The sequence below is a fragment of the Bufo gargarizans genome, chromosome 2 (assembly GCF_014858855.1).
Source record: "Bufo gargarizans isolate SCDJY-AF-19 chromosome 2, ASM1485885v1, whole genome shotgun sequence".
Lineage (NCBI taxonomy): Eukaryota > Metazoa > Chordata > Amphibia > Anura > Bufonidae > Bufo > Bufo gargarizans.
In genome coordinates, this window is record NC_058081.1 from 535,983,219 (window position 1) to 536,006,853 (window position 23,635).

The 23,635-nt window shown below is 45.8% G+C and overlaps 1 protein-coding gene across 1 annotated transcript in view; it reads left to right on the forward strand.

Moving 5' to 3' along the window:
• Nucleotides 1-23,392, forward strand: part of KCNJ14 (potassium inwardly rectifying channel subfamily J member 14) — a 41,401-nt gene extending 18,009 nt beyond the window's left edge. Inside the window, exons 2-3 of the mRNA XM_044281539.1 lie at nucleotides 16,151-17,016; nucleotides 22,186-23,392. Of these exons, the coding sequence (XP_044137474.1) occupies nucleotides 16,246-17,016; nucleotides 22,186-22,755 (1,341 nt within the window). The 5' untranslated portion in view covers nucleotides 16,151-16,245 and the 3' untranslated portion in view covers nucleotides 22,756-23,392. The remainder of the gene's footprint in view (nucleotides 1-16,150; nucleotides 17,017-22,185) is intronic.
• The last annotated feature ends 243 nt before the right edge of the window (nucleotides 23,393-23,635 follow it).

Genomic DNA, 23,635 nt, shown 5'->3' on the forward strand with positions numbered 1-23,635 from the left:
CAGTTCCATCACCACTCATGCGCAGGTATGCACTACTATTGTGCAGGCCAGCCATAGGAATCAGGGCACTAGGAGAGGCTTTTTCTCACCAGCACTTGACACATTAGGGCTCATGCACATGACTGTATGTATTTTGCGGTCCGCAAAACACAGATCTGCAAAACAAACGGGTGACATCCTTATTACATCCAGTTTTTTTAGCGGATCCATTGTAACAAGGCTTGTCCTAGTCCGCAAAAGGTACAAGAATAGGACGTGTTCTATTTATTTGTGAAACGGACTTGCAGACATACGGAGACGGAATGCACACCGAGTCATTTCAAGTTTTTTTTGCGGCCTCGTTGAAATGAATGGTTCCACATACTGGCCGCAAAAAAAAACAACACGGACAAAAAAATAGGTCTGTGTGCATGAGCCCTTAGGTGGATGTTCTGAGAAGGAATCATAAGAACACAAAGGGGCACCATAGCAAGTGTGGAGCAGCAATATCTGGACACAGGAGCATTTGTTTCTGATTCCAATTGAAAAAATGTTGTTTTGCATGATATAGAAATGTAATATTAATCACAGGAAAATCCCTTTAAAGGGGCTGCCTATGTTTGGACTATATAATAAAATGGTCCTCACTGTAAGGCCTCATGCACACGACCGTTGTGTGCATCCGTGGCCGTTGTGCCGTTTTCCGTTTTTTTTTTCGCGGACCCATTGACTTTCAATGGGTCCGTAGAAAAATCGGAAAATGCACCGTTTTGCAGCCGAGGCCGTGATCCGTGTATCCTGTCCATCAAAAAAATATGAACTGTCCTATTTTTTTGACGGACAACGGTTCACGGACCCATTCAAGTCAATGGGTCCGTGAAAGAACATGGATGCACACAAGATTGGCATCCGTGTCCGTGATCCGTGGCCGTAGGTTGCTTTCATACAGACGGATCCGAAGATCCGTCTGCATAAAAGCTTTTTCAGATCTAAGTTTTCACTTTGTGAAAACTCATATCCGACAGTATATTCTAACACAGAGGCGTTCCCATGGTGATGGGGACGCTTCTAGTTAGAATACACTACAAACTGTGCACAAGACTGCCCCCTGCTGCCTGGCAGCACCCGATCTCTTACAGGGGGCCGTGATCAGCACAATTAACCCCTTCAGGTGCCGCATTGTACTATCATATCCCCCTGTAAGAGATCAGGGCTGCCAGGCAGCAGGGGGCAGACCCCCCCTCCCCAGTTTGAATATCATTGGTGGCCAGTGCGGCCCCCCCCTCCCTCCCTCTATTGTAATAATAGCTTGGTGGCCAGTGTGCGCCCCCCATCGGGGCCCCCCTTCCTCCCTCTATTGTAATAAATCGTTGGTGGCACAGTGTGCGCCCCCATCGGCCCCCCTCCCTCCCTCTATTGTAATAAATCGTTGGTGGCACAGTGTGCGCCCCCCATCGGCCCCCCCTCCCTCTATAGCAGTAACAAAATTGGTGGCCAGTGTGCGGCCTCCCATCTCCCCCCCCCCCCCCCGATCATTGGTGGCAGCAGAGTTCCGATCGGAATCCCAGTTTAATCGCTGGGGCTCTGATCGGTAACCATGGCAACCAGGACGCTACTGCAGTCCTGGTTGCCATGGTTACTTAGCAATAGTACAATAGTAGAAGATTCATAGTTACCTGCTTGCTGCTGCGATGTTCGTGTCCGGCCGGGAGCTCCACCTACTGGTAAGTGACAGGTCTGTGCGGCGCATTGCTAAATGAACTGTCACTTACCAGTAGGAGGAGCTCCCGGCCGGTCACAGACATCGCAGCAGCAAGCAGGTAAGTATGAATCTTCTACTATTGTACTATTGCTAAGTAACCATGGCAACCAGGGCTGCAGTAGCTTCCTGGTTGCCATGGTTACCGATCGGAGCCCCAGCGATTAAACTGGGACTCCGATCGGAACTACGCTGCCACCAATGATCGGGGGGGGGGGGGAGATGGGAGGCCGCACACTGGCCACCAATGTTGTTACTGCTATAGAGGGAGGGGGGGCCGATGGGGGGCGCACACTGTGCCACCAACGATTTATTACAATAGAGGGAGGGAGGGGGGGGCGATGGGGGGTGCACACTGTGCCACCAACGATTTATTACAATAGAGGGAGGGAGGGGGGGCGATGGGGGGCGCACACTGTGCCACCAACGATTTATTACAATAGAGAGGGGGGGGGGCCGCACTGGCCACCAATGATATTCAAACTGGGGAGGGGGGGTCTGCCCCCTGCTGCCTGGCAGCCCTGATCTCTTACAGGGGGATATGATAGTACAATTAACCCCTTCAGGTGTGGCACCTGAGGAGTTAATTGTGCTGATCACGGCCCCCTGTAAGAGATCGGTCATGTACACAGTTTGTAGTATATTCTAACCTGAAGCGTCCCCATCACTATGGGAACGCCTCTGTGTTAGAATATACTGTCGGATCTGAGTTTCACGATGTAGCTCATATCCGACAGTATATTCTAACATAGAGGCGTTCCCATGGTGATGGGGACGCTTCAAGTTAAAATATACCATCGGATTGGAGAAAACTCCAATCCGATGGTATAAAAGAACTCCAGACTTTACATTGAAAGTCAATGGGGACGGATCCGTTTGAAATGGCACCATATTGTGTCAACGTCAAACGGATCCGTCCCCATTGACTTGCATTGTAATTCAGGACGGATCCGTTTGGCTCCGCACGGCCAGGCGGACACCAAAACGACTTTTTTTTCATGTCCGTGGATCCTCCAAAAATCAAGGAAGACCCACGGACAAAAAAAACGGTCACGGATCACGGACCTACGGACCCCGTTTTTGCGGACCGTGAAAATAAACTGTTGTGTGCATGAGGCCTAAATGGAAAGCGTTTTGCTTGCTTCCAAATGCTGTAAAATGCTGTAAGACCTAGTAATAACAGCTCCTAAAAGGCTGTGTTCACACTGCATTATAAAGCTGACATATACGTAAAAAAAATGTATACTACAAAAAAGAATTTAACCACGCTTTTTAAAGGGAATCTGTCGCCAGGATATTCACTGATAAACCAGGCACAATGTCCTGTAGGGTTAACTCAGCTGAATGTAATCGTCTTTTCATTTAGGGATCTGTTGCTTCATTCTGGAGAATAAGTATTCATATGCAAATGAACAGTTAAGTGCACCCAAGGCGGGCCCGAGCCACTCTGTGCACCCTTGATTGTCCTGCTTCCTCTGCCAGCCCCTCCCTCTCCTTCTTGACAGAGTCAGGTTCCTGCATTAAAAAAGTAGAAAATGGATTTGGAAAAGGAAGCAGGAGGAGCAGTGGTGCACACAGTGGCTCGGGCCCGCCCTCAGTGCACTTAACTACTCACTTGCATATAGATTACAAGAACTTTTTTCCTCCAGAATGTCACAGCGTATCATTAAGTGAAAGAGTAAGTTTAAGAGTCCTGTTTAAAGGATAACTTTGATATGCTGATAGATTGTAAGCTCTTGTGAGCAGCTCTTGTGTTTCAGTTGTATATTAGGCAGTTATGTTGTGATGTCTTTTGTTTTGTACATGAACCCTCTGAATTTGTAAAGCGCTGTGGAATATGGTGGTGTTATAAAATAAATATTACTATTATTATCATTTTTATATTCTTTCTCAATGTGTTTGACTCTAGCTACACCCAGTATTCAAACATAATTCTATGAAACCTATGCTTAAAGGAAACTCTTTTTGCTAATTATTGACCCATACAAAGGTAAGGGTACTGTATATTTTACTGTATTATGCATTTTACCGCATAGCACCAAAAATCCTGGTTCTCCTTTTACCAATTTTCTTTAATATAAAAGGATACCACATCGATCTCACTCGTTCACCTTTCTTTTGGGTGTGCAATCATGTTGTACCTCTTTTCCGTTTTGAAATATTAATGACTACAAATTTATCATTAGAAGTAATGTGATGAAAAGGAGTGAGGCAATGGACAGGACCAAGAGAAAACCAAGGGAAGCAGATATACTGCATGATAAGCAAGGATGACTCCAGAGATTTTTAGTGGTGCTACTACTGGACCAGTGTGATCAGCAAAAGAGTCCTAAGGGTTATCAACTTGCTGGAATTTCGTAATTTTCAGCCATAGAAGTACACACTGACTGTAAAGGCAGCTCATATTACATTGTAGACACGTGAACTCTGAGTAATATATTGAACATTTTGTTTCAGCTTTTTTTTTTTATGATTATGATTTTCAGAAGCAAAAAAACTGACTCTCAGGACCACCTATAAGTTACTACCCTGACTGTCAAGCCATTAAAAGGAATCTATCACCATGAAAATGCAATGCAGTCTACAGGCAGCAGGTTATAGAGCAGGAGGAGCTGAGCAGATTGATGTAGAGTTCTATGGGAAAAGTTAAATCTCTGCCCTTTCTCACCTCAGTAGCCAAGTGAGCGATCCTAATCAGTGATTCAGCTTATACAGGGGCAGACATTTAACTTATTTAGGTACATGTTTTACTGAATCATTTTCTATAAAACTATAAATCAATCTGCTCAACTGCTCCTGCTCTATAACATGCTACCTATATATTGCACTGCATTTTCATACTGACACATTACTTAAAGAGGTTGTTTGGGCTTTTAATATTGATGACCTATCCTCAGGATAGGTCATCAACATCAGATCGGTGGGGGTCGGACACCCGTCACCCCCGCTGATCATCTGTATGAGGAGATGGGTCACGCAGTGCGCAAGTGCCATCTCCCTTCTGTCTTCCTGCTCTTCACTGTATGTCTATTGGACAGCAGCAGTGGACAGGAAGAGAGATGGGAGATGACACATGCCCGCGCCATCTCCACATACAACTGATTAGAGGGGGTGCTGGGGGTCGGACCCACGCCGATCTGTCTGATGTTAATGACCTATCTTGAGTATAGGTCATCAATTGAAAAAGCTTGGACAACCCCTTTAATTAAGTCAGTGCTGTGACCCTTTTATTTCCAGAATCAGTGGCCTAGAGGGTGGACTCCTATGTAAATAAAGTGAGTCCATATCCTATTCATAACCCTTTAAAGAGCCTTTAAGCATGACAACAACCTCTGGAACCACCACCAGTCATGAGAACAAAGGGATCATTCATGAGTAAAAGTGGGAGTACCAGCAGTTAGAACCCCACTCAGCAGGAAACCATAATATATTTCAGCCATATGCCCTCATGTTCAATTCTAGAAAAAAACTTTTAAAGAGGTATTTCCAACTGGACATTTATGGTATATCCACAAAATATGCCATAAATGTCAGATAAGTGCAGGTCATACCTCTGGGACTTGCATCTTGAATGGAGAACGGAGTCCTATCTCTTGGCTGGTGCATATGGATAGGAGGTGGCCACGCATGCATGGATCTCTCCATTCACTTCTATGGGACTTCTGAAAATAGCTGAGTAAGCAAGCTCACCCATTGTTCACTCCCAAAGATATGAAAGGAAAGAGCCACGGGTGCCAACCACCTCTCAATTGACTCCACTCTTAAAATAGGTGTAGGTCCCATAGGTGAGACCTGCACCTATCGGACACTTGTGACACTTGTGCCTGTGAATATACCAAAAATATCAATATAGGAATATCCCTTAATAATTACTTAATATTGTACTTTTCAGTTCATTTGTGTGGCAAGAACGGTCACAATAAGGTCATTTGCTAATGTGTTTATCAATGAGCATAATTTCCAGAGATAATTGTCACAAGGAAAATCAGTATGTGTATTACATAAGCATCACCAAATGTGGCGCATGACAGAGACTGCCGAACATTTTCACTGCTGTCAATAAGGGAAACACAGCATAGATTTTTTTCTTGCTGCATCATTGACCTTACATGCAAATTGGATACCTTGCCTGAGATTAGATATGACATTGTCATGAAATTCCGAGTCTGCTGCCACTAAGCTTCACATCTGCTTTATATGGAAACATAAGCAGCTCTTGTCCGGAGCGAAAGTACAAGTGTGTGTGTGTGTGTTTGAGGTCTGTCGATGTCACGAGGGCCAGAGCCACAAGAAGGACTTAACCCATATAGATCGGAGGACATAATGCAATTTCACACATTTGATTTTATTAAATGATCATTTAGAGTAAATTCAAGTATTTTTTTTTGTGATTATCTTAAGAGCAATAAGTGCAAGTGTCTATTTGTATTTTCAATCGTATTATATGCAGGGCAATATGCTTAAGTTATATAAGGTTTATATGGTATTAAAGGGGTTGTCTCACTTCAGTAAGTGGCATTTATCATGTAGACAAAGTTAATACAAGGCACTTTATCTACCTGAATATGAAAACAACATTTTCTGAGAAAATTTAACTTACTACTTTTCAGTGTAAACCTTGACTTCAACACATTTATTCAACTTCTCCTCTAGTGATCAGATGCCCTCAGAATAGAAGGAGACTTCTCGCTGCTGCAGGAACCATGCTACCACCTCTGTGCATTATCGTTAGGAAATCGTTGCCCATGCAGAAACGCTTTTAGGTCCCGAAAGAGAAAGTAATCATTGGGAGCCAGGTCTGGACTGTAGGGTAGATGGTTAAGCTCGATGAAGCCGCATTCCCTGATAGCAGCTTGTGATTATGCAAGACTTGTGAGCTGGCACATTGTCATGAAGCAGCAGCACACCTGCCGATAACTTCCCATGGCGTTTCTCTTTCATTACCTCTCGTAATGCCTTCATTGTTAAAGCATAACTGTCTCCAGTAATTTCTGTCTTGTGTGGCATTAATTCGAATAATAAAGCACCTTTTGTATCCCAAAAAACTGTTGCCATGATCTTTCCAGCTGACTGCTGCACACAAAATTTCTTTGGAATTGGTGATCCTTTGTGCTTGCATTGCATGGACTCTGGTCTCAGGATCATGGTGGTGGACGCATGTTTCATCACCCTTAATAAGTCGAGAATAGAAGTCTCCTGTATTTTCTCTAAGCATGTCTAAATTCTCTTGATGCTGGCTACAAGTTTTTTGCTCAGGTGTTAACATTCATGGCCCCACCAGGAACTGACCTTTGACGTCATCAAAACATCATGAATGATACTGGAAACTGTCCTAACTGAACTGCCTAATTTATGAGCCACAGCACTGACCTAACAATTTTCCAAAATCATGACCTCCACTTTACTGTACATTTCCTCTGAAGATGCTTCAACAGGTTGCCCTGAACGGGAATCATTGTCAGTTGATTCCCTACCCCATTTAAACTTCTTGGCCCAAAACTTCACTTGATAGTAGGAAGGTGCATCATCACCATATACAGCAATCATCCTTCCATGAATTTCTTTAGGCTTCTTTGCTTCCTTTGTAAAGAATGTATTCATAGAGCAATGCTCTAAAGCCCTCACTTTTTTTGTAGATCTGCACTGTACTGCATTTGCCATCCTGTCACTTCCAGTGCTTTCATCAGACTGAACTGCTACTATGTGTGTTGCATGTCTAGACATGTCTCAACCTACACAGACAAGCTCAGCTCTCTAACACTGACAGAACATGCTATGGTAGATAACTTATTGAACACGTACTACTTTTTGCCCATTCTTCCAAAATAACATTTGTAAGGTGAGACATTGATATTGGATGATTTTTTGCCATCTCTGTTCTAGTTCATCCCAAAGGTGTTGAATGGTGTTGAGGTTGAAAGGTGTTGAATAGGGTCGAGGTCAGGGCTCTGTCAAACTCATAGGGCCTTCCCCAAACTGTTCCCTCAAGTCTAGAAGCATACAACTGTCCAAAATGTCTTGGTAATCTTAATCTTACCAAGTATTAAGCTTCCTCTTTACGGGAACTAAAGGGCCAAACCCCAATATTTTCCCTCCTCCAGCAAACATTACAGTTGGCACAATGTAGCCAAGCAGATAACATTCTCCTGGGATTTGCCATAACCAAACTCATCCATCAGACTGCCAGATAGAGAAACATGATTCATCTCTCCATAGAAAATTTTTCCAGTTTTTCAGAGTCCAGTGGATCATTGTTTACACTCTTCCACTCGATTCTTGGCATTGTGTTTGGGTATTATGTAAGGCTTGCATGCAGCTGCTCGGCCACAGAAACCCATGCCATGAAGCTCCAGGTGCACAGTTTTTGTGTTGATGTCAATGGCAAAGGAGTTTTGGAACTCTGCAGTTATTGAGTCAGCAGAGCGTTGTTGACTTTCATAGACTCGGCACTCAGTGACTGTCAGAACCTCCCAGGGAGCCAGTAGTGGGATGAGGAACCCACTGGCAGTAAGCAGCTGACAGCCCAGAATGCGGTACAAGTTTAGGGATAATCCAAGAGGGGTAGTCAATGTCCAATCCGGGTCGAGGCAGGCAGCGAAGGTTCAAGGCGGAAGACAGTCCAGGGGTCAGTAGCCGGGAAGGATACAAAGAAACAACAGGCAATAGAAGGATCTGCAGGGAGGCTAGGTGTTCACCATAAGGTGGAATAACTCAGCAATGAACCAGAGCTCAGGCCAGGTCTTTATAGCCAGGGAAGGTAGGAACCACCCTCCCCAGGAACCAATGGCAGGCGAGGAAGGTGGAAGGTGTGTACTGGGAATCTCCCTCAGCAAGGCTCACACCTGACAGCCGGATAATGCAGGAACTCTATGCACCCGGAAATGTGCGAGCAGCCTGTGTACTGCACACACGCTGTGCACCCGCACCATGGGCACCAGGTGTTCTACCGAGCTGAAGGGGAACCCGTGCCCTGCGCCGTGCCCGTGGTCCCAGAGTAGGGGTAACACCCCCTGCTTCCTGACAGAGCCCCCCACCAAGGAGCGGCCTCCGGACGCGACCCTGGGAAGGCCTCTCTGGGTGAGCCCGATGGAACGCCCGCACCTTGGCGGCCGCATGGACATTCCCCAAGGGCTCCCAGGAACGCTCCTCGGGACCGTACCCCTTCCAGTGGATGAGATACTCCAGGACCCCACGCCGGCGGCGGGAGTCCAGGATCTCCTGGACTTCATACTCATCATCGTTATTCACCTGGATGGGAGGTGGTGGAGCAGGTGCCCGGTCCGGGAACGGGTTGGCACGGTGTGGTTTCAACAGGGACACGTGGAATACCGGGTGGATTCCCAGGGAAGTAGGCAACTGGAGCTTGGCTGCAACGTTGTTGACCATACTCACGATCTCAAAGGGACCAAGGTAACGGGGTCCCAGTTTTCGGGAGGGACAGGACAGCTTGAGGTGCTGTGTGGAAAGCCACACCTTGTCCCCGTCTTTGTACCTGGGGAATTCTGTGCGTCTACGGTTTGCCTGCATCTTGTGCCGCTGCTGAGCGGCCTGGAGTTGTTGCGTTAGGGTCCGCCTCAGTTCTCGTAGGAGCCGGAGCCGTTGAGCCACTTCAGGCACTGGGACATCAAGGGGGAGATCCGGGAGAGTTGCGGGATGATAGCCATAGTTGGCATAGAATGGTGAGAGCCCGGTGGAGGAATGAAGCTGATTGTTGAAGGAAAATTCAGCGAAGGGGAGATGGCTCACCCAGTCGTCTTGTAGATGGGATGTGTAACAGCGAATGAACTGTTCGAGGGTTTGGTTGGTCCTTTCGGTCTGCCCATTGGACTGGGGGTGATAGGCAGAAGACAGGCTGCGAGTAATATGAAGGCTACGCCAAAACTGGGTCCAAAAGCGGGAGGTGAATTGTGAGCCCCGGTCTGAGACGATGGAATCAGGGAGCCTGTGCAACCGGAACACGTGTTGGAGGAACAACTCTGAGGTTTTTTGGGCCGTCGGGAGACCGGAGGTCGGAATGAAGTGGGACATCTTGGTACATCTGTCCACCACCACCATGATGGTGGTACAGGCTTGTGAAGGCGGTAAGTCCACAATGAAATCCATGGCTATGTTGCGCCATGGAAGGGTTGGCACTGGCAGAGGCTGTAATAACCCAACAGGTTTTGAGGTGGGACGTTTGTAGAGTGCACACACGGAACAAGACTCTATGAAGGAGCGTACGTCGGCTGCCAAAGAGGGCCACCAAAACTGACGTAGGATGCATTCCGTGGTGTTGCGCCTACCTCGGTGGCCTGCTGTGGGGTGGTCATGGTGATGCTGTAGTACAGGCAGTCGCTGGGAGACTGGGACGTAGATCCACTGTTGGTGGTAATAAAGCCCCTGCTTCATTGGCTGATGGGCTGCCTCCTCTGGAGCTGGCATGCTGGCCCATCGGATCCTCTCGATCAAGGAGTGTTGGGTGGCTAGAAAGTATGCGGCTGGCAGGATCGGTTCCGGAGGTGCAGGATCGGCCTCGGAGGAGCACATACGGGACAAGGCATCAGCCTTGCCGTTCTTGGATCCCGGTCGATAGGTAATCTGGAGGCGAAAACGGGAGAAAAAGAGAGCCCACCTGGCTTGTCGAGGACGCAGTCGCTTGGCACTGCGGAGATATTCGAGGTTTCGATGGTCGGTGTACACCACTACAGGGTTTTCTGCTCCTTCCAGCAAATGTCTCCATTCCTCCAGGGCGTCCTTGATGGCGAGCAGCTCCCTCTCACCCACATCATAGTTGCGTTCGGCCCCGGTGAGTTTGCGGGAATAAAAGGCAACGGGATGGAGAAGCTGCTTCTCCCCTTGGACCTGGGAGAGAACAGCCCCGATAGCCCCCTCGGAGGCGTCGGTCTCCAGAAAAAACGGGCAAGAGGCGTCCGGTTGTACCAGTATAGGTGCCTGTGTGAACAGCCTCTTAAGGTGCTGGAATGCCTGTTGGACCTTCGGGGTCCATTCAAACAGGGTGTTGCTCCTGGTCAGAGCAGTGATGGGAGCGCAGATCACTGAAAAGTTCCGAATGAATCGGCGGTAAAAATTGGCAAAACCAATGAACTGCTGCACCATCCGCCGATTGCGGGGGACAGGCCAATTCTGGACGGCCTGGATCTTCCTGGGGTCCATCTCCACTCGACCTGGGGATAGGATGTAGCCCAGGAACTCAATGGACGAGACTTCGAAGGTGCTTTTTTCAAGCTTGCCATAGAGACTGTGGGTCCGCAGACGCTGGAGCACCGATTTGACATGCCGTTCGTGTTGTGGCAGTGATCTGGAGAAGACAAGGATATCGTCCAGATATACCACAACATGGGTATCCAACAGGTCACGGAAGACGTCATTGATGAAGCACTGAAATGTGGCAGGGGCGTTACAGAGCCCGAAGGGCATGACAAGGTACTCGTGGTGCCCAAACCGTGAGCGGAATGCTGTCTTCCACTCATCCCCCTCCCTGACACGAATCAGATTGTAGGCCCCACGGAGGTCGATCTTGGTGAAGAAACGGGCATCCTTGACTCTGTCCAGCAAGTCGGGAATGAGAGGGAGTGGGTACCGGTTCTTCTTGGTGATGTCGTTCAGGGCCCGGTAATCGACACAGGGCCGGAGACCCCCATCTTTTTTCCCCACAAAGAAGATGCCGGCCCCAACTGGAGAGGTCGAGGGACGGATGAACCCCTTCGCTAGGCTCTCCTCTATGTAGTCCTTCAGGGCCCTGGTCTCGGGTTCGGACAGATTGTACAAGCGCCCGTACGGCAGTGGGGCTCCAGGGAGCAGGTCAATGGGGCAATCATAAGGCCTGTGTGGCGGCAAGGCGTCTGCTCCTTTTTTTTCAAAAACGTCTGCATAGTCCCGATATTTGTCGGGTAGTCTGTGTTCAACGGTGCCCAGAACCGTAGGAGGGCTTGGAGCCGGAGACGCGTGAACAGGAGAACCGGAGGGGGCGTGAAGGTGATGGAGCCAGAGGTCCAGTTAATCGTGGGGTTGTGTCTCCTAAGCCAGGGGATGCCTAAAATGACTGGAAACAAGGGGGAAGGCACGATGTCCCACACGATCTTCTCGGAATGGTAAAGGCCGATGCGGAGGAACAAGGGATGTGATTCCATGGCGATAGGTCCCGTCTTTAGGGTGCTGCCATCCACCAGATGCAGCTGGGATGGGTTCTTCTTAGGGCGCAACGGGATGCCTAGTTGGGAAGCCAGATCCTTGTCCATAAAACAGCTGCTTGCGCCCGAATCAATGATGGCAGAGAGATCAATATTGTTGTTGCCCAGCTGCAGGGAAACAGGGATGGTGAGATGAGACGAGTTGTTATACATAGGTAGGTTAATGCATACCGTGGGTGTCTCCGGCCTACCTTCGGGAGGTTTGATGGGACAGTCCTTCAGGAAATGGCCCGGTTTTGCGCAGTATAAACACAGATGCAAGGTTCTTCTCCTGGTTCTCTCCACCGTGGACAGGGGACCCCGAACAGCCCCGATCTGCATCGGCTCCTCCTGGTTACCGTCTGCTGCCACAGGAACAGGAAGCCTTAAGGGTTCCGACCGGCGCTCCGTTAGAGGCGGGGTCTGTTGTCGCTCCTGTCGTCTTTCCCGGAAGCGGCGATCCAGGTGGGTTACTGAGTCCATCAGGTCCCCCAAGGAGCCCGACACCCCAATGCGGGCGAGCTCATCCTTGAGCTTCTCGGACAAACCGATGCGGAACTGGTCAATCAAGGCCACCTCGTTCAAGCCCGTATCCGGGGCTACCTCACGGAATTCCATGATGTAATCCTCCACTGGACGTCTGCCCTGGCAGAGGGTGCGCAAGGTACCCCTGGCGGTTGAAGAACGCAGGGGGTCATCATAAAGTCTTTGCATAGCTGCGGCAAAGGACTTCCAAGATGCCAGCACTGGGTCATCGGCTAGTAGGAGTTGGTGCGCCCAGGTCTGGGAAGGCCCTGAGAGCAAGGAAATTGCCGTGCGTACCTTGACGAAGTCCGTGGCATATGTACGTGGCTTCAGGGAAAACAACAGCTCGCAGGAGATGATGAAGGAGCGGTACTTCCTCCGATCTCCTGAAAACCGCTCAGGGAGGCTGACTGACGGCTCGCTAGAGACCAATTCCAGGGTGCGCGCCGGCGTAGGGGGAGGCGAGGGTGGTAGCGCGGTGCGCTCTGCGATGCGCTGCTCCTGTGTGGCAACCCTTAAGTTAAGGTTAAGTTGCTGGGTCATGGCCGTCATGGGATCCACTGCTTTTGCGGGTTCCATGGTGAAGGCTGAGTTATTCTGTCAGAACCTCCCAGGGAGCCAGTAGTGGGAGGAGGAACCCACTGGCAGTAAGCAGCTGACAGCCCAGAATGCGGTACAAGTTTAGGGATAATCCAAGAGGGGTAGTCAATGTCCAATCCGGGTCGAGGCAGGCAGCGAAGGTTCAAGGCGGAAGACAGTCCAGGGGTCAGTAGCCGGGAAGGATACAAAGAAACAACAGGCAATAGAAGGATCTGCAGGGAGGCTAGGTGTTCACCATAAGGTGGAATAACTCAGCAATGAACCAGAGCTCAGGCCAGGTCTTTATAGCCAGGGAAGATAGGAACCACCCTCCCCAGGAACCAATGGCAGGCGAGGAAGGTGGAAGGTGTGTACTGGGAATCTCCCTCAGCAAAGCTCACACCTGACAGCCGGATAATGCAGGAAATCTATGCACCCGGAAATGTGCGAGCAGCCTGTGTACTGTGCACACGCCGTGCACCCGCACCTCGGGCACCAGGTGTTCTACCGAGCTGAAGGGGAACCCGTGCCCTGCGCCGTGCCTGTTGTCCCAGAGTAGGGGTAACACCCCCTGCTTCCTGACAGTGACTCCACTCGGTAACTTTATGTTTACAGCTTACTTTGTGGCTGTGTTGCTGGGATTTCTAAACACTTCCGCTTTATAATAACATCATTCACAGTTGATAGTAGAATATCTAGGAGGGATGAAGTTCCACAAACTGACTTATTACAATGGTGGCATCCTATTGCAGAAACACACTGGAATGCAGGGAGCCCTTAAGAACGAGCCATTCTTTCACAAATGTTAGTAAAGGCAGGCTGCATGGTTAGGGGCTGGATTTTATACACCTGTTGCAAAGAAACTGAATTTGATTATTTAAGAGATGTGCTCCAATACTTTTTCCGTATAGTGTATGTATGTTAATTAAGTATTCACAGTACAGTGGGATGAGGAGAAGAGGATACTTACAAAGAAAAGAATTAGGCTGAAAAAGTAGCTAGATGCTGCCAGAAGTGCATAGTAATGTTCTGTGGACAAAAGTTTAAGCCACATGTGACTGAAGGTATGGCCTACTTGAGGGTGAATCTGAAGTGCTGGAGCTAGAGATAACTGACTGCCGTGGTGGCATCACTTATGTAGATAAATTGGCTGTCTATTATCCCTAGTTCATTTGAAAGTTTAAACCTGGCATAAGCCAGAGATTAATGTTAATAAAAATTGCTACACAATTCTGTACATATAATAAAAAATAATTCATAAATAGCATTATCAAATAATTATGGAATTTTAGATTTGTAAAATCACTTTAGATTACATCAAATTTTGCTTGATAGAGAGACGAATAAGCTGGCACCGGAGCTGGAAGTTAAGGGCACTTGGAAGCTATAAGAATTCTTAACAGAACACAATGTTCATACTTCGCATGCTAACCAAAGCTATAGGACATTCTGTCTTCATTGATTGTGTATGTCCGGATATAATTCCCTGGGTCCCATAGAGCAGTGTTTCCCAACCAGTGTGCCTCCAGATGTTGCAAAACTACAACTCCCAGCATGCCTTGACAGCCTTTGGCTATGTGGGCATGCTGGGAGTTATAGTTTTGCAACAGCTGGAGGCACACTGGTTGGGAAACACTGCCATAGAGGATGTAGTGTGAAATGAAAGTGCATAACTATAAAACACCTTCACCCACATGCATAATGTCTAATGCTTCCTGCAAACAATATAGTATATATACTGCAACAATATTTGTGAGACTCCCCTCAATTGTATTTCTAAAATTATGACCATGGGGTTGCATGCTGTTTGGACTGTTTAGACCAGTGTTTCCCAACCAGTGTGCCTCCAGCTGTTGCAAAACTACACCTTCCAGCATGCCTTGACAGCCTTTGGCTGGGCGGGCATGCTGGGAGTTGTAGTTTTGCAACAGTTGGTGGCACACTGGTTGGGAAACACTGGTTTAGACAATGATCAGCTGACAGCAAGTGTTCAATTTTCCGGCAGAGCCATCAGAGGGGAAATTAAGTAGTACATGGTAACCATTGAATTCAATAGGTTTTCTATGCCATGCATGTTCATGGCAGGTCCTACACATAGCGAGAGGTGTTCTTTGTAGCGAACTCTCGGCAACAGCTGATTATTGGAATTCGAGATTGAGGGACTCCTGTCTATTATCTCAGAATACCCTAATAAGGTATTTTACATGGATTTTCTAGACCAGGCAAACTGTTCCACTACAGTGACCAAGTAATAGTACTAGAGGATGTCCAAATAATATCACCATATGCTTCGTAATACAGTACCTTACTATGTTCACAAAATATTGTCAATTGTCCTTAAAGAGAACCTGTCAGGTGATTTTTGCTGCCCTGAGAGCAGAATATAACAGAGGGAGGGACGCAGTGATACATATGTTTATATGATTTAGAGCAGGATTTCTGAGTGAATCGTAACAGGACTCCCAGGAGAAACAGTGCGAGTCCTGATTACCCCACCCACACATAGTGATTGACAAGCTTCTGTGTACCAGTGTGTATATAGAGAAGGCTTTCATTGACCCTCTGTGGGTTGGATAATCAGGACTCTCAATGTCACTCCTAGGAGTCCTGTCAGGATTTACCCAGTTTTTTTCTCAGAAATCCTGCTCCAAATCATATGAGTGTACTGAGCACCTAGGGATGTAGCTGTAGCTGTGATCCAAGAGCTACTGCCAAACTTTGGTGCTCAAACTACCTAATTTGTATAAACATTATTTAACAATCAAGATATCTCTGCAGCCGTTCAAGCTGAAAACAAAAGAAATATATAGTTTTAATCAGAATGATTAACCCTGCCAGGCAATATGCCTAGATTAGTAGGGTAGCTTGTGATGATAGAGGCTTTTTAAATTAGTTGGATCTTTAGACACAACTTTATCTCAATCCTCAGCAGATATTATTATAGAACTGAATTAAACCCTAGCTAAAGAAAGCATGAGAATAAGTATAAAGATAGCATAAAAACATGACATGCAGATCATACATATACCAAATACAACATGGAGATACAGTAGATGTCCTACCTAAGGCATATACCAAAACATTTCAGTTTCTGTGTTTTCTTTAGCAAAACATTTACTGTTGTCTCTCATTTTTTTAGGTTTGGTTAAAAGTTCTGCATCATGAACGTTTTGTGCCTTTGAAACTTCTGAAGACCTGATTTTCAGATCAACCCTGCAATCTCCCAACCACTGGATGGGGAGCACCACCATTCTCCCTCGTGGTGCCCTAGCCATGGGGGTAGCCCGTGCCATTCGCCGATTCAGCACAGAAATCCCTGATCCACTCCGTGAAGAAGAAGAATCAGGACTAACTCAGGGTATGAGACCAACCCCCTATCGTAATGGAAAAGTACACACAAGGCCTGTCCGTCAGCGCAGCCGCTTTGTACAGAAAGATGGCCATTGCAATATAGAATTTATTAATCTCAGTGAGAAGAGCCAACGATACCTGACTGACCTTTTTACCACATGTGTGGATATTCGCTGGAGGTGGATGTTTCTCATATTTTCCTTTACTTTTGTAGTTTCCTGGCTCATTTTTGGCTTCTCTTTCTGGCTTATTGCCTCAATGCATGGGGACTTGGCTCCACCACCTGAACCAGGCTCAGAGGAAACCCCTCTGCCTCCATGTTTTTTACAAGTCACCAGCTTCATGGCAGCCTTTCTTTTTTCCTTAGAAACTCAAACTTCCATTGGCTATGGATTTCGAAGTGTTACAGAGGAATGCCCGTTAGCAGTATTGACAGTGGTACTGCAGTGCATTGTGGGATGCATTATTGATGCCTTCATAATTGGAGCCATCATGGCAAAAATTGCTAAACCTAAAAAGAGAAATGAAACTCTTGTGTTCTCAGAAAATGCAGTAATTGCTTTAAGAGACGGCAAATTGTGTCTCATGTGGAGAGTTGCAAATCTTCGGAAAAGCCATTTAGTAGAAGCACATGTACGAGCGCAGCTCCTGCAGGTAATAGCAATGTCACAAAAAATGGCTTCTTTTCTCACTCTGCTGTACTTAAGAGAAGGATCAAGAACCATACTGAGTATCCAATGTTCAAGGGAAGGATGTTTTATCAGAGCATAGGACATCAGAAACAACCTACAATAATGGTGCCAAACTTGACATCTGTCATTTTAACTGCTTAAAACTTCACTTTTATTGATATTGTAAAAACCCAGCCTACTGCCGCTATGTTTTGATACAGTTTGTATATCCTGGCTGGTTCAAGTAGTGGAGTGCACTTCCACCATTTCACTTCCAGCCTATTTGATTATTTCTCCTCAATTTTATCGTGCTGTATTTGCTAGCGGCAACACGCCATTAAAAGCAACTATGCGCTTACACACTTCCCCAGACATGTTTCGACAGAAAATCTGGTGTCTTCAGGAGATTATGGGCAGTGAATGGATCACTCCACTACTTGAACCATCTAGGACAGGCATGGCCAACCTGAGGCTCTCCAGATGTTGCAAAACTACAACTCCCACCATGCCCTGCTGTAGGCTGATAGCCGAAGACTGTCCAGGCATGATGGGAGTTGTAGTTTTGCAACATCTGGAGAGCCTCAGATTGGCCATCCCTGATCTAGGATATACAAACTGTACCAAAGCGTGGCGGCAGGAGACTGGGATTTTAAGAGGGAATACCTATCAACTGTTTTTACAATATCAATAAAAGTGATGCAATGATTTGCAAATGTCATAGACCCATATTTTTTTTACAATAGATTATCAGATGTAGAAAGTGAGACAGTTTACCATTGCATGAAAAAAATTAACTGATTTAGAACATTAAAAAAAATGTTTGTCAGAGCCAAGTCTACCATTGTGTAGAATCCCCTCTTCTTTCAACAACTGTCTGCAAACATCTCGGAAGTGAGGAGGCCAATTTCTGGAGTTTTTGAAGAGAAATGTTGTCCCATTCTTGTCCGATGTAGGATTCTAGCTGCTCAACAGTCCTGGGTATTCTTTGCCAGAGATTTTGTTTCATGGTGCGGCAAATGTTTTCTTTTGGTGGACTGCAGGCAAGGCCTTTCCTTTTAGGGCTCATTTAGACGACTGTAAGGGCTTTGTGCCCGTATTGGCGACAGCAAACAGCGGGTCCACAATATACAGGCAGTGGTCGTGTGCACACCATGCTGCGATCCACAAGATACAGCGAAAGACAGGAGCACACAGAAACACTCCGAAGCACTTCCGTGGGCTTTCGGGGGCGGTGTTTCTGCACCGCAAAAGATGGGACATGTCCTATCTTTTGCTATATTTTGCAGCCCCATTCAAGTGAATGGGTCTACACCACAATGCAGGATTTACATGGCAGGAGCCCATGCAATATTATATAAATTTGTGATTGCCATTATTGTGCTGACCTGCAGAGTAAGGTTGTCATGTTGTATTTAGTGCACATTAAACACTATAATCACAAAACCACAAAAACTATAGCAGAATTGCATTTTGTTTTTACATTTTACCCCACACATTTTCCAATAGGAGCTAAGGTAAATGAAATGGTGCTATTAGAAAAAAATACAACTTGAAAGTCTGGGGTTCCACACTTAGGTTTTTTTATAATGTTTTTGAAGCCAAAGCCAGGAGTCGATTCATAAAGAGCTGAATATTAAGTGTCCTCCGGTTGTTATCTCTTCCTGGTCTTGGCTTCAAAAACTGCATAAAAAACCTGAATGTGGAACCCCAGACTTTCAAGTTGTATGTTTTTTATAGCACCATTTAATTTACCTTAGCTCGTATTGGAAAATGAAACATAAATATGCACCACAGGTCAAATTATGCGTGAATTCTTTTGTCCACAGAGTGTGGATAAGATTTATTAAGATTTCATTCACCTAAAAGGGTTGGCTCATCTGCCCGTTACTAAGGCGAGATGACACACAACCCCGACCACCAGCCAGCCAGGAAACAACAGAGCGCTCCGGCACTCGCTGTTTCAATAGCTCCCATTGCCGTGCATGAGAGCTACTGAGACAGGGTAGCACAACAAGCTATGCTGTTTCTGAGTTAGGGAAACACCATAGCTTGCCATGCTAAGCTGTTTCCATGGCTGCTATGTACCACACCAAAGCGCTCTTCTGTTTCTCGGCCGGCTTGTGGTTGGGGCTGTCTCTCATCTCGCCTTAGTAATGGCGGTATGAGACAACCCCTTTAAGTTTGCCATTGAGAACATCCGTTCCTGGCCACAGTGTCAGATTTGTGTTCAGGGGGCCTACCATTAGTCTTTATAGCAGTGGTGCATGTCCAGTGTTAATTGCATTCAAATGTCTTCTTAAGGACCGTTGATCCCATTATTGTGTTAGAACCTCTGGTACTCTGGTTAGCCAGTCTATCTATGAATGGCCACCAAAAAATGTGGCATTACACCAGACAATATTAATGTTGTTCTTTAGACTCAATCATACACAGAGATATGTGCAGAGTGATATATTAAATCAAAGGTCGGGGAGTAAAAAATTCATAACCTATCCTTAGGATAAGCCATCAAAATCAGATCAGTGGGGATCCAATTCTGGAATTCCCATCGATCATCTATTTGAAGGGGCTGCAGTACTCATGTGTGCCATTCATTGTTTATCGGGCACAGCTTCATACCTTAGCTGTGGCTATGACTGGTATTACAGTTCAGACTCGTTCATCTCACTGAATACAATTAACTATATGATTCTCAGTCTACTAGGGACTCAAGGGGGGAATTTATCATGCCCTGCACTCCAGATATCTGGTTGCAAAAGTGGTAAAATAGGGCTTTGTAACTTTGTAACAAAAAAAACAAACCTCTGCAACATTTTACACTTCCGTTTTGAAAAGTGGGTGGGAAAGTGGACATGCTGATTTAAAGACGTTGTATGACCCCAACACAAAATTTAACCAGTGCTGGGAAAATGTCTAAATGAAATAAAATAAGTCACTCACCAGTTCACTGATACTCTTTTCCAGCTATGAGGCGGGTTTCTTCCCCGCTGCTTCCCTGTGGACCAAAAGTGTGATGTCCTGTCCATCATCACATGCACCACTGTAGCCATTCATTGTTTTCAGCATTTACATGCTGCTTAGGGACAAGTCACCACTGAATGGCTACAGCAGTGCACGTGACCAAGAATGGGACATCACTCTTCCAGTACATAGGAGAGACAGGAGTATAGGAACTGGAACGGCACAGGATTGGGTCAGCGAGTGGCCTGTTTTCTTTCATTTAGGCCCCATTCACATGACCGTAGTACTGCCGTGCCATGTTGTAGACTGCAAACCCATTGACCTCAATGGGTCAGCAATCCACAAGATGAGGTGAAAGATAGGACATGTTCTTTTGGATCTTTTGGGGTGCAGAGGCGTTGACCCATAAGCCCACGGAAGAGCTTCAGTTTGTTTCCCTAGGCTTTCAAAATATAGACCATGTCCTATCCTTCACCGCACCGCAGTGTGGAGTTCACTCAACTTGTGCTGTGTTTTGCGGACCCACAGTGTGCAGTCCACAACACCGGCATGGTGACACTACAGTCATGTGAATGGGGCCTCTTACACTCTCTCAGCCCTAGGTAAAAATTTTGCAACTGCATTATTTTAAAAAAGTTAAAAAAAATTGCTACAATCATATTAATTCAAAAACATTTTGAAAGTGCTTGTTCACATTTAATGTCATTCGTATGTAATGCATGTAGGACATTCAATACTGGACTACCCAGGGTTGAAATATTTTTACCTTACCCTTATATGTTTCCCTTCTGGTCATCTTTCAACATATTCATTACCCCTATAACCCCTACATAGGGGAGGCGGGAGTATAGGAACTGGAACGGCACAGGATTGGGTCAGCGAGTGGCCTGTTTTCTTAGGCCCCATTCACATGACCGTAGTACCGCTGCGCCGTGTTGTAGACTGCAAACCCATTGACCTCAATTGGTCAGCAATCCACAAGATGCGGCGAAAGATAGGACATGTTCTTTTGGATCTTTTGGGGTGCAGAGGCGTTGACCCATAAGCCCACGAAAGAGCTTCAGTTTGTTTCCCTAGGCTTTCAGAATATAAACCATGTCCTATCTTACACTGCACCGCAGTGTGGAGTTTACTCAACTTGTGCTGTGTTTTGCAGACCCACAGTGTGCAGTCTACAACACGGGCATGGTGACACTACAGTCGTGCGAATGGGGCCTCTTACACTCTCTAAGCCCTAGGTAAAAATTTTGCAACTGCATTATTTTAAAAAGTTTAAAAAATTGCTACAATCGTAGTCCAAAGTGTTAGACTTAAAGATGCACCACTTTTATCAAAGATTGGCGCCAATTACTACTATGCAGACTTCTGCAAAACTGACTTCAAAACCCCCTTCATGTTAAATCTCCCCCATAGTTTTTACTCATGCCAAACTGAAATCATAAATTTGCAGCTGGTGGCCTTTTGTCACATTCTTACTAATAATGTCCCTTGCAAATTTGCAGGTCTCTAGACTGGACTATACATATACCACTGAACCAGCATTGCATATTTCCAGAACTGTTATTTTATCCTTCACTGTGCAGGGGATCTATACTTAGCAGTAATGAGCAAAGAGTTTATCTGCTGGCATTCAAGGTCACACTGGCAGAAACACCAGGGAAAAATGCCAGGTGTACTGGGTTACCGGATTTAATTTCTGCCATAGGATAATCTGATTTTGAGTAGGATATATTTTGACTCTTTCTAAGAAAGCTGAATAATATTTTTAACGTTTCAGCTAGAATGACATAATATGACATTATAATAATTCAAAAACATTTTAAAAGTTATTTTCCACATTTCATGTCATTCGTATGTAATGCATGTAGGACATTCAATACTGGACTACCCAGGGTTGAAATATTTTTACCTTACCCTTATATGTTTCCCTTCTGGTCATCTTTCATCATATTCATTACCCCTATAACCCCTACATACTTGGCCCAAACCCAAGATCCTGCAATGTGCCAGTTTCCACTATCACCCACATTGTATTTCAGTGCCAAATTTTTAAATGTCACTTTCAAAAATACCTCAAATTCTGACTGAAAAGGCATTTGTATTTGACATAATAAGTGTGCGCCTTAATATACAATATTCTAGTAGCATTTATTCTTATGATTCTCCCTTTGATGTTTTATGTTTTTAACAGCCGAGAGTCACCCCTGAAGGAGAATACCTTCCACTGGACCATACAGATATCAATGTTGGATTTGACAATGGTACAGACAGAATATTCTTGGTATCTCCAGTCACCATTGTTCACGAAATTGATGAAGAAAGCCCTTTGTATGAGTATGGCAAGGCAGATTTGGAAACTGCCAACTTTGAGTTGGTAGTCATCCTAGAAGGCATGGTGGAGGCTACAGCAATGACTACACAGTGTCGGAGTTCTTATCTTCCCTCAGAGATCCTATGGGGTTGTAGGTTTGAACCAGTCCTATTTGAGAAACGTAATCACTATGAGGTGGACTACCTACACTTTCATCGCACGTATGAAGTCACAAATACACCCATATGTAGCGCCAAAGAGCTTTCTGAAAGGAAATACTCAATGGTGGCTAATAGTTCATTCTGCTATGAGAATGAAGTGGCTCTTACCTGCATCTGTGATGAGGAACAATCTGCCCTTGTGGACACAAAATCCTTGAATCAGGAGGTTTCACTTGAGTTAGACATGCTTAGGGTTGTGGATCCCTTAGAAGAAATATTTCTAACATGATTTGCTGGGTGATTCTACTTTGACCATTAATGGGTGAGGATTGAGGGTGAAAATGGAGATTGGAACTCACCATCTCATGGAAATATATTTGCAGGAGAATACATCTTTTTACTCCTTCTTTTACGGTATGTGACAAAAAGGCTTTTTGGTCACAGGGAAAGTAATTTTTATCTGAACAAAGGATTTGAATTATCTAAACAAAGCTCCCTTTGGTATTTCTTTGCCAGCAGCTTTGTGAAAGTGGTCACAACCTTAATGACAAGTCAATCAAAATTATTTGCTTTCTGATACTAGATTGCTATCTTTCTTTTCCTTCTTTTAAAAAATGCTGCTTATTCTTTGTTTGGTGATCCTGAGTAGCCAATAATTTATTACTCACATGTAATACAAGTTGTAACTATGGGACAAAGAAAGTATCAGCAAAGTCGGCTTACTATGAAATTCTCATAACCATGACTAGTGTGTCTTGTTCTGACTAGGGCACCTTATTGACTTCTATGAAGTGTAGAAACACAAGCCGCTTTGAATATCATGTAAACATTTGCTGAGAAGTACAATTCAACGAAGTTTGAAAGCCAAATAAAACCAAATGCAACATTGAAACTTTAAAGGGAACCAGTCACCTGCAAAACACATATTGAACCGACCACAGTACCTTACAGTATCCCCCAGTGTGTTGTTAATCATGTTTTTCTTTCCTCTTTGTGTTTCTTCATAATTGTTAAAAACGCAGTTTAAATGTCGGTTGGCGTTGTCTCCGAGTCAGGCTTGAAGTCAAGGGGGCAGTGGCCTCCTTGCTTCAGCGTGATCCTCATTCACCCGCCTGCATTTTGCTGACTGCGGATGCGCCGGACAGTTCGATCGCACGCACGCCCGGCCG